Source organism: Perca fluviatilis, chromosome 1 (genome assembly GCF_010015445.1).
Source record: "Perca fluviatilis chromosome 1, GENO_Pfluv_1.0, whole genome shotgun sequence".
In the NCBI taxonomy this organism is placed as follows: Eukaryota; Metazoa; Chordata; class Actinopteri; order Perciformes; family Percidae; genus Perca; species Perca fluviatilis.
In genome coordinates, this window is record NC_053112.1 from 33,012,025 (window position 1) to 33,028,620 (window position 16,596).

Below are 16,596 nucleotides of genomic sequence, written 5' to 3' on the forward strand. Positions count from 1 at the left end.
TTTTACAACATACTATGCTATGCCTTTTTTTATCACTTTTTTCTGACATACTATACTATGACTTTCTTTGACTACTTTACAATGACTTTTTTCGACATACTACACTGACTCTTTTTGACATACTATACTATGACTTTCTTCGGCATGCAATACGATGACTATTTTATCACTTTTTTCAACATGGAATGTCATGTGGACTAAAAGTTGGAGAGGTGACAATTTTTGGTTTGAGGTCAGGGTGCAATTAGTTTCAAGACCTGCTTTACAGGGATGAAATTAAAATTGTGTTCCTGTCAATCTCTCTTAATACTTTTTTCCGACATACTATACTATGACTTTTTATGACATACTATAGCATGACTTTTTTCGGCATATTATACTATGACTTTTTCAACATAATATACTATGACTATTTACAACATACTATACTGTCTTTTTCATGACTTTTTTTCAATATAATATACTATGACTTTTACAACATACTATACTTTATCTTTTTTATCACTTTTTTTCTGACATACTATACTATGACTTTTTTGATGTACTATAGCATGACTTTTTTATCACTTTTTTCTGACATACTATACTATGACTTTCTTTGACTACTTTACAATGACTTTTTTCAACATACTACACTGACTCTTTTCGACATACTATACTATGACTTTTTTGACTTTTTTTGGAATACTATACTATGTCTTTTTTATCACTTTTTTCGACATACTATGACTTTTTTCAACATACTATACTGTGACTCTTTTCGACGTACTATACCATGACTTTTTTGGACAAACTATACTATGATTTTTTTTTTTGGGGTGACCGTAGCTTAGTCTGTAGGGAGTTGGGTTGGGATCCGGAGGGTCTCTGATTCATGTCTCCGCATGGAGCAAAGTATGTAATGTGGACTAAAAGTTGGAGAGGTGCCAGTTTTTGGTTTGAGGTCCAATATACTAAGTGAAAGAGCCAAATATGACAAAATCATAAACCTGTGTAAGGTCAGATAGCTTAGGGTGATAAGAGAATTATTGTAAGACAGAAGGTTGAGTGTTCAAATTATGTAGCGTGCAGTTGGTTTCGAGACCTGCTTTACAGAGATGAAGACAAAAGTTGTGTTCCTGTCAATCTCTCGTAATACTTTTTCTGACATACAATACTATGACTTTTTTTCGACGTACTATATTATGACTTTTTTCAACCTAATATACTATGACTATTTTATCACTTTTTTCGACATGCTATACTATTACTATTTTCGACGTGCTATACTATGACTATTTTATCACTTTTTTCAACATGCTATACTATTACTATTTTCGACGTGCTATACTATGACTTTTATCACTTTTTTCGACATGCTATACTATGACTATTTTATCACTTTTTTCGGCATACTATAGTATTACTATAGTACCATACTTTTGTCACTGGACCAAAGTATGCAATGTGGACTAAAAGTTGGAGAGGTGCCAGTATTTGGTTTGAGGTCCAATATACTAAGTGAAAGAGCCAAATATGACGAAAACCTAAACTTGTGTGAGGTCAGGTAGCTTAGGGTGATAAGAGAATGCTTAAAAGACAGAAGGTTGAGTGTTCAAATTCTGTAGCGTGCAGTTGGTTTCGAGACCTACTTTACAGGGATGAAGACAAAAGTCGTGTTTCCGACAAACAATACTATGACTTTTTTTCGACAGTTTTTTGGACATATATGTATTTTTCCAACATACTATATTATGAGTGTTTTCAACATTTTTTTAATTCAGTGGCAGGGTGGCTCAGTGGTTAGTATTGCTCCAACTAGCACGAACAAGTAAGCAGAGCAGACTTTGTCCCTTGGTTCGATTCCCAGTCCGGGATGGCCCTTTTGGTGTGGAGTTTGCATGTTCTTCCAGACTTTTTTTTGGCATACTATACTTTCCTTCAACATACTATACTGACTTTTTATATCTGACTTTTACTTTTTTTAAATATGCTATACTATTAGTGGCTCAGTGGTTGGCACTGCTCCAACTAGCACCAGTAAGTTTCAAGTTTGAAGGTTAGGTCTATTTAGCATAACAACTAAAGGGCAGAGTTGCTTTTCCAGTTCATATCCTGTGCAGTACTGTGAGATGGATTGTGGTGGGCCATTTAAATAAACCTGAGTTGACAAAGTTAAACAACGTTCTTAGCAGAAATCTTTTAAAAATGACCTATAAAATAAAATCCTTCTCAAACCAGAGTAAAATTGCCATTGAAGCGAACACATGTTCAATATGGAAAATCTAACCTGATAAACATTGCCTGGTTTCGCCAAATGTGACGGTCCATCATAGAAAAGGTTTGTCGTAATAAATTTGGCCTAAAAAAAAAAACCTGCACTGTGATACATGTTAGAAGTATTCCCTTTGGGATGTAATTAACCAAATAATTTGCTTTATTGAACATATAAGATGCCTTCACACAGGTAACAAAAACAGACAACTGATATGCTTGAAATGAAAAAAGAAAAAACCCACATTTTATTGCACTTAAGTTATAAGAAAATAAAATTCTAAGTGAATCAAACAAATACACAATCCCTTTAAGGTTTTTTCTGTCTGTTTTCTTTTTTGCCAGGCAGTTTACATGAACTGAAAAAATAAAACACCTGCAACAAATCTGATTTCTCAAACCAGATCATAAATTAAAACAGGGAGAAAACAACGAGAGGAGATAGAGCAAGATTGTTTTCTTTTTTAATATACAGTGTTATACCACTTTCACAGTTCAGCTTGAGTTGTGACTCTTGGAGATTGAGACGATTTTACGTTTGGCTACAATGTTTCTGTTCACGTTTGTTGCCTTTGCGTTTTTATTTTTCCCCACTGACAATCCTCGAGGCTGCGACAGCCGCCACGGTGATTTTAACTGCAACACATGTAACACTAAGACTCCTGGCAGCTCGACCTGTCAGTTGATCCTTGTGATGGGTCTCCTCTGTTGCTTCAGACATCTTTGAATGGAACAACAATCACACACGGATACGGACAGTTCTCTCATTCACGTGTTAAAATCAATACATCTGCTAGTTTTTTTTTTTTCTTTGCCAGTCCACACAGCATTTGTACATTTCCCCAAAGAACAGGCTGAAAGAGCGTTGTCCCAAGGAATGTGTTTACAAGTTGCCCATCAACACGCTAACACACACACACACTCATGCACGCACACACACACGCACCCCAACAGTGTACATCCCCTTGTTTCCTCTCTGCAGGCGATCACGCTCCTTCCTCTCAGCCTCGTAGAGGCACGTTTGGCTCAAGTTTCAGTGGAAAAAACGAACAAAATAAAACAGAAATGTTGGATGTTATATTTCGTAATCTTTTGTTTCTTTAAGTCCAAACATATAGAGTTCAATTTGGAATTTTGCCTGGGACTAAAACGTCACAGCAAGTAAAAGTTCCATCGCTCTCTTTTCCATTCAACTAGCAGCATAAATACAGTTTGGCCACTGGGAGAAAACAGTAGGGGAAGAGGCTGGGGCTTCAGGGGCATTAATCCACAGCGCTTAGAGCTTTGCCGCCTCTCGTCACAGCACTGGCATTGAGGAAACCACCCCAGCTAGACTGAAAAATTCTGGACAGCATTGAGGTTTATGTGGAGACGGAGCTCCAAACCCAGGGATGTAGAAAACAAAAAGGAAGAACAAACAACTCTAATAAAAAGACGAAGAAAAAAAACCTTGTGACATAATGACAGCAAACCTAAACAGAGCAGGTTTCTAATACTGGGATTTGTTGCTGTTGGCAACCGCAAAGAGAAAAAAAAAAAAAAGTGAGAAACGCCTTTCATATGATAAACCAAAAACGTATTGAAATTCACAGTTGTGTTTGCGTGCGAAATTGTAAAGAAAACTACAGAAACCGAGTGGAGAATAATAAGAACGGAAACTGAATGACAAGAAACGAGCCTGATTACAGACTTGAACCCTCCAGTCGCCCTCTCTCCTCTGATACAAGCAGCTCTTTAGGTGTGTGGAAATTTACCTTCCTTAATCTTTTCCTACAGTCAATGTTTTCTACTTTCTGGGTTGAGTGTATGTGTGTGCTCTGATGGGAGGGGAGGGGGGGGGGGATCTTTAAAAAATAATACATCTCTGTACATCTCAAAATCTGTCAGGCTTGAGCGAAACCAAGTCTCTGTGCGAAGCGGACCCCAAGCCGAAAGGGTTGAGTCACTTCAGAAGAGTTCAGTCGTTCCTTTCTTCCTCTCTTCTTTCTCCCAGCCAATTGCGGGACAGACCGGTCGTGCACCGCCGACCCGTTTCCAGCCAGATTCCCTCCGACTCCACCTCGTACTGGTGGTAGGGGCTCGAAAGCAGGGGCCGAACATGTGAGAGGGTCTGTGGCTCTGTCAGTAACATTTTCCCATAGGGGGGGATGGGGAAGATAATGGTAGAGGACAGGACAGCCCACTGTCAGTGGTGGTGGTTGTAGATTTTGCGAGTTTGGGTGAAGAGTTCTGGGCTTTGGCCCTCTGGTTTCTAGGTGCCTCCTCTCCCAGTCCCTCTCTATTCCTTCCTCTCCGCGGTTCGCTCTCTTCATCCTTCCTCACCACATCTCCTCACTTCATGTCCACGTCAAAGTCCAGCACCAGCAGCTTAGTCTCCTCTGTGCCGTTGCGGCTGCCCACCGCACACACCAGCTTGGTGTTGGAGGCCCGGATGCGCCACACCACACCGCCGCTGCCACCACTCTCAAGAGTCACCAGGTTTCGGATGAACTCGCCCGTCTTCAGATCCCACAGTTTAACTGTGCCATCGTCCGAGCTGGTGATGACAAAGTTCTTGTTGAACTGGAGGCACGTCACGGCGCTCTGGTGCTTGTGGGGACCTGAACACACAAAGAAACAGATGGTAAGAAGGATGTAAAGAAAGGCTTTAGCTGCATCCCCCTGGGCCTCTGTAGTTTCTGGTTTCATTTGGTCAAGCCATTTGTAATAAATGTGTGTGTGATGTAGTGGATAGACACATGGATGGGTGACTTTGAAATGAAAGTTAGATACAGAATAAATAACTCGTAACAAATCTTCTGTTAAACAAAGTGAGAATTCATCTCTTATTCCTGAAGCTGTTATGACAGTGTAGTGAAGTCTTCTATGTAGGCAGGCTTTAGGCTCGGGACGGTCTCTGTTACAGAGGCTAAGCAGCAGTGTGTGTGTGTGTGTGTGTGTGTGTGTGTGTGTGTGTGTGTGTGTGTGTGTGTGTGTGTGTGTGTGTGTGTGTGTGTGTGTGTGTGTGTGTGTGTGTGTGTGTGTGTGTGTGTGTGTGTGTGTGTGTGTGTGTGTGTGTGTGTGTGTGTGTGTGTGTGTGTGTGTGTGTGTGTGTGTGTGTGTGTGTGTGTGTGTGACACTTTTAGTGATGATGGCGGCTTTTACTGCCTTCATTGAGGTGACTTTATTTGTGACTGTACGTGTGCAGTAACTTAAGATTTCCATAAGGGCTTGAAATGATATCTTAATTAAATCAATTAGGGCGACACAAAGCACAAACAAGCGCAGAATCAAGTGCTGGCAAATTAACTGCTTTTTTTGTTTGTTGCCATAGCAGCTATTTCATTCATCAGACACATTGAATTTCTTTCCTCTTTCACAATCAATTTGCAGACAGAATTTGTTGAAATCTCACCGTCAACAAGCTTTCACTTATTTTCCATTTCTGTCTACAGTTGGTTCAGAGGCTGCGCTATTTACCCCAGTATACAATACTGCTCTGCACCACCCCCCAACATGCCTGCCTCTCTCCTCCCTCCCCTCTCCCCATTACCACAACAAAGCCTGCTCCATCATTACCTATACTCTCGCCAGCTGACAGTGACGACCTTGTTGTCGGCCTATTGTCTTATCAAAACACACTAATGAATAGCAGAAATTGTCCGCTGACCTAATTATATGACCTACAAAGTCCCCCGGCCTTCATCCCTTCACTGTAGTCACCCCCTCTTCACAAGACACACACAGTCGGTCTTATTCCTCCTTCTCTCTCTTCAGACTCTCACTGGGGCATCCCTTTGTTCAGCGGGGGTGCGTGTTGGTGTTTGTGGGACCAGCACCCAGGGTTGTAGTTTGCTAATGAGGGCATTTAGGGGTGGGGGGCGCTTGTGGTTGCTGCTGCTATTCAGCAAAGGATTTCCAACTTCCTGTGAGGCACCAGTGCTGCTACTAATGCAGTTTTAACTATTCAAACACACACAAAGGAAACGAGAGTGTAATCAGGACCAGCAGGCCCACAAGGTGTTGGCTCCGTACTGCCACACACAGACAAACAGGTCATTTATAGCCTGGGTTTTAATTGGACAGTCAGTTATAGCCAAGTCCCATCTTATGCACCTTTTGTTGTTGTTGTTGAAGGCTTCTATTTGTATAACAGTTAAGTGTACATCTGAATGGTTCTGCAGCCTGGTGCATAAACTCACCACTTTGTACAGTCTCTACTTACTCTCGGTAAGTACTATAATCCAAAAATATTGCTGCAGAAATGGACATTTCACCTACTGTGGTGTATCATTTAGGTGACAAGCTGCAGAAAGACACTACCACCTAGTTACAGAAATGAAGAGACCTACAATAGACTAAAAAGGTAATGTATGCCAGAAGCGACCAATCTCAATCTCAAGTACCTCTTCATTGACACCACATGCTACGTTCCAAATGTGTATCCATTACTTTTAGACTTCTCACCATTTATCCATTACTAGCATTATTAGCAAACTATTTAGGCTTATCTCACTTGCACACACTCTCGATATCACTCTAGCTAACATACAATGCAACGCATGTTTGTAATAATAACGCAATTCAATAATTCAACTTGTCGCCAGAACACCTCCAGATTCTGCTGAAGTGAACACCTACTGTAAGCAGCGGCAATTCCCATCACAAGTAAATGTCAGGTTCATCATAAATGTCCAATGAGCTCCTGCTGTAAACATCAGAGAATATTTTTCTCTGACATTAGTTCCTACCATTTATTTTATTTTATTATTATTTTTTTTAACCTTTCTGCCATGACAGCAATTAAGTTGTGACTTACATCTGCTCAGGGGAGGTGCACATTTAAGTTCCACCTTAACTCTACATTTAAACTTGAACCTGCTGGGATGGGAGACTCACCTTGCAGTGTTTGCAGGCACTGGCCCGTCTTGATGTCCCAGATCTTGACAGTGGAGTCTGCGTTGCCTGAGACCAGGATGTTGTCTTTGAGCTCCATGCCGCTGGTGAGGGACTGATGCCCCGTTAGCGTGTGGATGCAGTTGCCCGTCTCCACGTCCCAGACCCTTATAGATGTGTCCAATGAGCCGCTCACCACGTGGATCCCATCAAACTAGAAGGCAGAGAGGATCAAAAGTTCAGCCCCGACATTTATTGATTTATCCTGAAAGCAGACTGAATGTTGATGAAATTCATTTTAAACTGGCTGAAAATCAAGTTGCCGCTTCAAGATAACAGCAACCGTCACCTTAACTTGATACCTACACAGCATACCTTCTTTCTATTAACAAACTTAAGATTAAACTCATTGAAATGAATCAATTTTATTGATCCGTTAAACTTTGCTTCGTATTCCCATGTCCAATAGTAGAGCACCAACACTTTTAAAAGCCTAATGATGCAGCATGCTACAAAAAAACAATCTGTGCAGTAAACAGCCTCCTGGCTGAGGGTGATGGCACCAACTAAAAGTGCACTGTAATCACACAGAGTGGGTGAGAGGACACCTTAAAGGACACAAAGAGATGAATTTGAATCTCTTATTGGCATTTCTTTAAACCAATCACAATCATCTTGGGCGGTGATGAGCGGCACCTCTGCAAAAATAGCCTCAGGAAGGAACTTGTTTTGGTAAACGTGTGTGTGCGTTCAAGTTGTTCTAGTCTTTCAACAGAAAACTCAGATTGGACAGATAGTCTAGCTAGCTGTCTGGATTTACCCTGCAGAGATCTGAGGAGCAGTTAACCATAGTCCTCAGAAATCAGCCGGAGTTTAGAACACCAACACAAAGAAAGAGGAAGGTGACGTCGACATCCGAGAAGAGAGAATTTCCGGCAGAAAGAGAGCAATCCGGGAAGTTGAACGTCGTGGATACAGACTAACGTTAGACTAAGTGACCAAAAAAACGTCCGTTAGGTTAGCATTATCTGATATTTCCCGCTCATTCTAAAAGGCATGAAATACAACATACTCTGAATCACGCTTTTGTTATTGTGAGCAGATATAAATAAAACAAAGTAATACTTATATTAACATTGGCAGTTAAGTTGAATATTTAATTTGGCTCCCTAAAACAGTTTGTGATGCTACAGTGACTTGCCGTTTACATAGATGGATTGCTTTTCATTGGATGGTGCAATAGTTTCCTAGAAACCAGTTTACAGTCTTTACTAGAGAAGATTAACTTTTAATGGTGCAATGGTGCTTTTTCTTTTCTTTTTATTAAATTACTTATTTAATTTAAATTTAACCAGCTACTACTTTTAAGACCTTAGGGAGAACTTAACTGGATTTATGAATAGACTACTGAATGTGTGTCTGAAGCTGCTCACCTGTAATGAGTACACTCTGTTGGTGTGGCCCTGCAGCGTGTGGAGGCAGGTCTCCGTCTCGGGGTCCCACACTTTGACCATGAAGTCGTAGGCACCGCTGACCACCCGTCGCCCGTCATACTGGACGCAGCGCACCGCTGCCACGTGGCCCATGAGGACGTGTAAACACTGACCTGTCTCAATGTCCCAGACGCGCAGCGTGGCGTCACGAGAGCCACTGACCACCCTGAGACAAAACCAGAAAAACACGGGTACGGGTCAGGTACGTGTGGCAATACATTACGTTTTAAGTTAGACAGTCAGGGTTGAAAGTATGAGTCTGGGTGCAGCACATACAGTTAAAACGGTTGAAAGGGTTGTGAAATTAATAGCCTTTATGTTGAGCTTCAATTTTTCAAAGGAGGCACATCTCCCACAAGTTTTAAACAATTAAATTTGATAGTCTACACAACTTCATTCATACTGTGGCAGCTGCATTGACAGAATAATGAGACAGGTATGAACATTTTCCTTCACTCCTCTGACATCGAGTAACCTACAGCATCACATTCATGTTCATACTTGAAAGTACAAAAACATCCATCCATTTAACTCAAACAGCCCTCCAGCAATGTCTTCACCCAGAATGGAAAAAAGAGATATATTATAGGTTACAGAATAGGAAACTCCCTTTGGGGAAGATTGTTAGTCGAGCTGTACATTTTTTTGTTTTGTTTGTACCAAGGATATTATTTAAGGTTATAATTAAAACATGAGAAAGGGAGGATAAAAGTATTCAAATCTGGTCACTGATTGACAAAGCTTTGATTAATTTCCATCAGATTCCTGATACTTCGCTAAAGACAGACATTCCTCCATATTATCTCCATTCACAAAAACATGCTGTAAATACACACAGAACACACTATTCATAAAACGCCTCACGGTGTTACACAGATGGAAATCACCAACATGTTATTCACTGTCTGCCTGCAGCTCACAGCATTTCCACTGAGTGAGTAATCAAATGCTACACAAAAACCTTGGTGGGCCCTAAGGCCATAAGAGCACTTTGAGTCTCCGGAGTGTAATACTGAGTGAATGAGCGAGCAGCAGTTCACTTAAGATGGCTCACAGAGTCTATTTAATCACTATGAGGCTGCATGCTCACTTTCATAGATACTGTCCTCTTTGAGTGTTGCAGAGATGCTCTTTTTGCTTCGTGCGAGTGCTGTTAAGTCAGGAATTATGATTCTAATAATTACAGAGCTTATGGGCACATTAAAGGAATTGTCCAAATGCTTATTTGGTTTCTTGCTGAGAGTTAGATGAGAAGACTGTCATTTAAACAAAAAAGATATAACGTGTTATTTGGTGAGCTTTAGAGGCGCCGTCAATGGATTTTATTACCTTTGGGCAGAGCCAGGCTAGCGGTTTCCCCCTGCCTCCAGTCTTTATGCTAAGATAAGCTAACTGTCTGATGGCTTTAGCTTCATATTTACCATACAGACACGAGAGGGGCATCAATCTTCTTATCCAAGTCTCGGCAAGAAAGCGAATAAGCGGATTTCACAAAATATATTAACTATTCCTTTAAGAGAAAGAGAATGTTAACAAATCAACTTTTAGATTTATGTACTGGTTTGCTATAACATTATTTGTAAAGATCATTAAGGGCTGTTTTACAGTCGCTGCAGCCGAGGTGGCGCGCGCCAATGTGATGTCAAAATGACGTAGATCTCGCTGGCGGGCCAGGATTTTGAGTGTGCCAGCAGAGGGCGCGCACCATTCTATTTTTTTCAGTACTATCATAATCAGTTTGTCAGAAAATAGTGAATAATCACACTATTCTGAAGCTCAAAATGACATCTTAAAATTTCTTGTCTTGTTGACCAACAATGCAAAACCTCAAGATATTCAGTTTAATATCACATAAGACAAAAAGAGCAGCAAATCCTCAGACACATGAGAAACTGGAATTAAGAACAGTTGTTAAAATCGTTAATTAACAGATTAATAGTCGATCAACTCATCAATTAATCAACTTATTTTTCAGCTCTAGATGTATTAGTTAAATTTGCATCTTATCAAAAGCACTAAGGTGCCAAAAGACACCACAAAAGTTTTTTAATTTTACACTTGATAAAGCTCAACGATGAGCTTGCCCCATACCTTTTCTCATGTAGGTGCATGCAGCGCACTGTTGAGGTATGCCCATAGAGGGTGTGGATACATTCTCCTGTCTCTGCGTTCCAGACCTTGAGTGTGCGATCAGTGGAGCCGCTAATAATGATGTTGTCTCGCATCTGGGATGACCACACGCCCCCTGTGTGGCCCACCAATGTGCGCAGACACTGACAAGATCACAAAAGAAGAAGAAGAGTCTTGATCAGTATAGTTCTCACTGCTACTGCAGCCTTTGGAAAAGTTTCAAAAGACATTTAGGGTGATTTCATTCATATATTTCACATTCGAGTTTAAGAACTCCGAAAAATCATATATGCACATTTTCCCCCCACTGCGATCTCCTATTGCCTTTAGGGGAAAAAAAGACAAGTGCAATGACATTTCTGACCTTTTTTGAGGGAAAGAAGAATTTAGTCGTTCCCTACCTGCTGCGGCTGTGCTCGGACGAAATCTCTCCCTGAGCTTTTATAATTGCTTTTACTTATCTGTTGGAAAAGCGGACTATTCATTCTCTTTGCTGAAAGGTCTGACGACTGTCTTCAATTGAAAAATGCACCCATTTATCCTCATTAGGGATGGTAGTTTAGCTATTGATTACAGCAGTTCTGGAAATATTTCTGATCAATTGAATTTGTGTCTCCACAAGTTTCTAATTTGTTCCTTGATTTAATTATCCTAAATGTATTAAATTAGAATCCTTTGGGGAGAGGAGCGAACTGTGGAAGAGGTCGGTGGCGAGTGCTGTGGATATAGTCGGGTTCAGAGTAGAGCGTGTCAATGAAGTGTTCAACATGTGACCCCCTGACTGCAGCTGATAAGCCGCTGAGCAGTGAATGGCGGTGCAGGGCGAGAGGTTTTTATTGCAGCGAGTGAGAGAGGAAGATGATGCCGCAGCCTGTCTTCCCCCTCTCCTGTGATAAAGAGAATCACTTCGTTAACTGTGGGCCAATGGGGCATGACCTGACAATCAACCTCACTACAGTGTTAAAAGTCTCTCTTGTTTTATCACCCTGGTCCTTTTTTAAGCTTTATACAGCAGTGACATGAATAATACTACAGCTGCAAAAACATCTGGCTGAATAACAATTTATTGTGCATTTAAAAGATGGCAAACACATGGCTAATTTGAGGAATATTGTGGTGCATTATTAGGATTATTTACAACGTTCTGACTGTCTAACAATTAGATTAATAATTAATAGACAATTCACATTTGTAATAAATATTTGCTTTTCTTCCCTAACACTTAACCACAGGCCTGCAGTTTATTGTAATCATACTCTCATAGATGCAAGATTGTTCGCGTGAATCAAAGCCACTGGTCGAGGTTCCAAGAACAAGAATCACAGTGTGTGAATAGAGCCTACTCAAACACTGCGTGGGAAGAGAGAATACCTGAAACGAAGGGCTTAATCTGTCTATGAAAGAAACATAAAATGAGGCCGTCCTAGAGAGTGAAAGAAGATTTGCATTCTTTTAATGAACCTTTTTTAAAAACATGGGGGCTTTTATACTATGCTTAACATTTGCATTATATTTCTATTCATATAAAGAAAAACAGTGGGAGAGTATTCACTATAGCAGGCCCAGAGCTCTAGACCATGAAAGACTGGTTATTTACTGTAGTTTAAAAAAGCCACATTCTTTGCCTTAGCAGGAAATATCAGAAAATAGGGATTAACAAGGCTAAAGCTCATAAAGCTAATTATTTGAAAAGGTTAAAATAAACTACCACAGGTCAATAAATCTCATTATAGACTGACGCTACATGTTTAAAAGATTACCCTACAGGCTACAGTTGAATCGACATTCAGCACGGTTGAAGGACTAGCCACGTGTGGATATTATTTTCTGTTTTGCTCTATCTGATCAGTGATCATGTGCAATGTATTCAATGGCCTCTTGATAGATAAAGTCATGAACTTGGTGAAGAGTTATTTTCTGCTGGGACACTTCAGCCAACTGAGCCGCCAAGAGCTGATGTTGTGTCACGTATGCCCAGATACACTGTTTTCCACCACAGAATTACCATGGAGACACAAACTCACAGCCTCTGCAGTCACACATAGCCATGGATAAATGCTTAACGGCTTTCATTAACTTAAAGGGATACTTTGTTAAATTTTAGTCCAGCTCTGTGTCATCTTTGTGTGGGCAGTGTGTTTAGATGAACAGTGTTTGGCTTCGCTCTGTAGCGCCAAAGCAGAGTTTGGAGCAGCTGAGTTCTGCCGAGATCATATCACCGGGCCTTCATGATGCATTCTGTGTAACCGGCAGATATCAACAGACCTCCGCTGCTCTGCTCAGCTTGGAACTCTGTGCGCTGCGGCCACGGAGGGAAGCCACACAGCATTTATCTGCACACAGTGCCCACACTTCCATGACACAAAGCTGGATTTAAATCTGCAAAATATCTCTTTAATTCGACAAGTAGTAATTTCCCTGTCTCCAATAATCTTAAATTTACAGCTCAAAAAGCAATCTCTTTTAAAAAAAAAAAAAAAAAAAAAAAGAGGAGAAGGTAATCTGGGTATCCATGCAGCTTAAGCATCTGGCAGAGGACACCTCTCCCTGGGTATGACAGCAGTCCATAGAGGTCTGCCATCTTAGATCGGCCTGACAGCTGAGACTGCTGCTGACAGACGCCACCAAGGACATGCGCTGCTCTGTTAAGCACCCGGCAGCCACCTTCAAAGTGCTGATATGGGTGCAGCCGTTTGTGTTTGGAAGATTGACATCTTTCACTGAAACTGGAAGACACGCAGAGACAAGGGTCCATCAGGTAAAGACAGGGCCTTCAACTGTCGTCTAAGCAACCGCTGCTACAGCAGGAAAACAAGCTTTCTGAAATTTCTTCCAGACCGCAAATCCAAACTACACATGCAAGCTTCAACAGATTCATTTTACATGTTTAATCTCTAATGCAATACTTTCACCACAATCAAATCCCCATTCTCTTACCTGATCGCTAAGCAACGGCCCAGGGCTGTGGAGGCATTTATATATGTGCTCATATTATAATTCTGATTGCCTCACAGCAAGGGTCCAATTTACTTTGTTTTATATAACAAGTGAAATCAAGGGGAAGACCAAACTGACAGCAAAGATGAAACATTAGCAGATATGTTCTGCAATCCTGCACTGATGAGTATTTGTTGAAACATTAAAATGAAGCTATGTTCATGCAAATAACCCTGTCAATGTGATGGGACACTTTAGTTTCTAAAAATGCCCAGTGAGTTTGAAAAATACATGATCCACAAACAGATTTATTAAACAATTGATAGAAACATCTGTTACAATCTTGCCAGCCTCATAACTGAAGCATTATTTAGAGATGTGCTCTGTGTGGAGGAAACGCAAGATAATATTGTGACGCAGCAAAGTGATGTAACACCACTTGATTCACCCCACATCACAGGAGGAATCTTTTCATCGCTCTAAATTGAACACAAGGTTTCTGAGGAAAGGCAGCACAAGTGGCCAAGAAGAAGTGTTAACGCTGCTCTACCTCTGGCACAACTTGTCTATGGTGTGACCAATTTCTTTTTCCGTCTCATCAATTTAAATCCTCTACCTGCAGTGCAAGCTGCCAGAGCTGCATTTCAAATCTCTCCTCTGAAGAAAAAAGGACAGAATTAACTGATCTCCGAGAGTTTGAGCCAGTTTACCCTTGTAATCTATAATCGTCCAACAAACTCATTTTTGCAGAGACTGCTTTTCTCCTGATGAATGGAAAACAACTCGTTACAGAGCATGTAGAAAAGACAAGAAAACCACATCTTCAGTCTAATGGCGTCACGCTTCAAAAGGAGAACGTTTAAAGACTAACATCAGAGCTCTTCCATCTCTGGTCATCGTGCTGCTATCGCTTATTGATCCTGAGTAAGACCTATTTTCTGGTGTTGGTGGCTGAGGTGTGGAAGGGTACCCTGAGCTTTCTCCAAAGTCCGAGGAGTAATGTGAGAGGTAAAAGATGCACCAAGGTCAAACAAATCACTTTTAAATGGAAGATTATAGAGCAGATACCATATGCAATAGGAAGGAACGGATATTGGCACGTGGATTGGGAGCCACAAGAGACATTCATCCTAGGGCCATCTCAAACTGTGTAACACCTTGAGATCACTGATAGCCACTTTACAGGCCAGAATCTCACGGGGACAAACTGACAGCGAGAAAAAACATTGCAATCAGGTCCTCAAATACACTGGCAGAGACTATATAAAGAATGTTGACAGCAGAGGAAAGACAAATGCAGGTGCTGATAATACCATTGTATTTTTATTTTACAGTTTTACTGACAGCCACTACACCCAAAATGGTCGACGAGGCTTAATTGGCCATTCCTCTCCAGTGAGAAATTCTCTCTCTGGAGTTGAGAGCTAAGGAAGCAAAGAAATGAAATCCACAGAGGGGGGGGTTGTGCTCTGAATAAAGCACCCAAACAGAAACGGATTTAGGCTCATCTCTTCTTCATGACTAATGTAAACAAACAAATCGGAGGTGGATTAGCATTGTAGAAACCACAGACAATGTACTGTGTGTCTGTGATGCCGGTACGAATGCAGGATGGTTTCACAAAAAGCAGTTGAGCCTGCTGGTAAGGTGACTCAGCGCAGATTTCCACCACCAATATGGAGCCGATGCAGCTGTAACGCAACAACCTTTCATCCAGATGTTAGTCTTTGGCTGCAGGAGAGCCAAATCGTGCTCCATGCCTATCGGATGACCTTGGCGAGATCTGTTCAGATCAGCAAATGCTGGGACTTATATGCGTGTAATCACCAGTTGGCTGAATGCCAACTATCCTATCTGTTGGGCCGAGTCTTTAAAGCAATTAAAAGCAACAGAAAGAGAAACCGACTGCAGTGTGATCATGCAGAATATCAACTTCTCTGAAGGGTTTTCTTTGAATGTATTTTTATTTTTGTTTACAGCCCAAATGTATCTCATTCATTAGCAAAGCAAAGGTAAAAAAGAATGGAGACAAATATTCAACAACAGTTCAGAGGATTTGTTTTTTGAAAAGCTCTTTTGAAAATGGAGTCCAACACCGAGGCATGAAAGCGTTGTGATTCACAACCATCTGTGAAACTCTCTCCAACACCAGAGTACAACCACTGCTTTTCTTTTTAATACACAGCGTAAAGCTGCAGCCAAGGCCTGTGTGGCTGCACCAGCTTCAGCTATGAATACTAACAACTCTTGCGGACATGTGCTGTGTAACAAGTCTGCAAAACGGAAAAATGTAAAAGGACGCACTAGACAAAGATAGATCGAAGATGCAGTTAAGTGTCAGATAGGAAATCGGTTTTGATGTACAACATGCTACTTAAAATGACAGGAAGTCTTATAAATAATTAAGATGTGTCCGAATCAACAAGTCTGAAAAATGAATGAAGTTCAGTCAACTTGAACTGCATGCTTTAAATCCATTTAACGTCTGACAACAGTGCAGAAGGAAAGGAAGCCATTAAGATAAAAGGAGAAAACCGGAAATAGAAAAGCAGTTAACCCATACCTTTCCTGTGATGGCCGACCAGACTTTTAGCGTGTTGTCGTCAGAGCCGCTGACGATGCGGTTGCCACAGAACTGGAGGCAGGTGATTACATGGTCATCATGACCTTTCAACACCTTGAGATGGGACAGACAAAAAGAGATGCAATGAGAAGGACATGGAGGACAGGGGGGGGGGGGAGATGCAGAATGACACAGCAAGAATTGAGGCTGACAATGACAAGTCTCCGGTGCTTTGTACATCAAAGAGGAGATAAGAGGGAAATGTCACCAAGTGCTGCAGTGTACACAGCTCTTCAAGCAGTGTGTGTGTGTGTTTCATACTGTGTCACAGCACTGCTAGCTCAG

The 16,596-nt window shown here is 41.2% G+C and overlaps 1 protein-coding gene across 2 annotated transcripts in view; it reads right to left on the reverse strand.

The window, feature by feature from the left end:
* Positions 1-2,398: 2,398 nt before the first annotated feature.
* fbxw7 (F-box and WD repeat domain containing 7) overlaps positions 2,399-16,596 on the reverse strand; it is a 64,657-nt gene continuing 50,459 nt past the window's right edge. For both annotated transcript variants that reach the window (XM_039797465.1, XM_039797473.1), the window contains exons 7-11: positions 16,252-16,365; positions 10,713-10,894; positions 8,562-8,787; positions 7,132-7,342; positions 2,399-4,853 (exon numbers count right to left, since the gene is read on the reverse strand). In XM_039797465.1, coding sequence (XP_039653399.1) covers positions 4,585-4,853; positions 7,132-7,342; positions 8,562-8,787; positions 10,713-10,894; positions 16,252-16,365 — 1,002 coding nt within the window. In that variant the 3' untranslated portion in view covers positions 2,399-4,584. The remainder of the gene's footprint in view (positions 4,854-7,131; positions 7,343-8,561; positions 8,788-10,712; positions 10,895-16,251; positions 16,366-16,596) is intronic.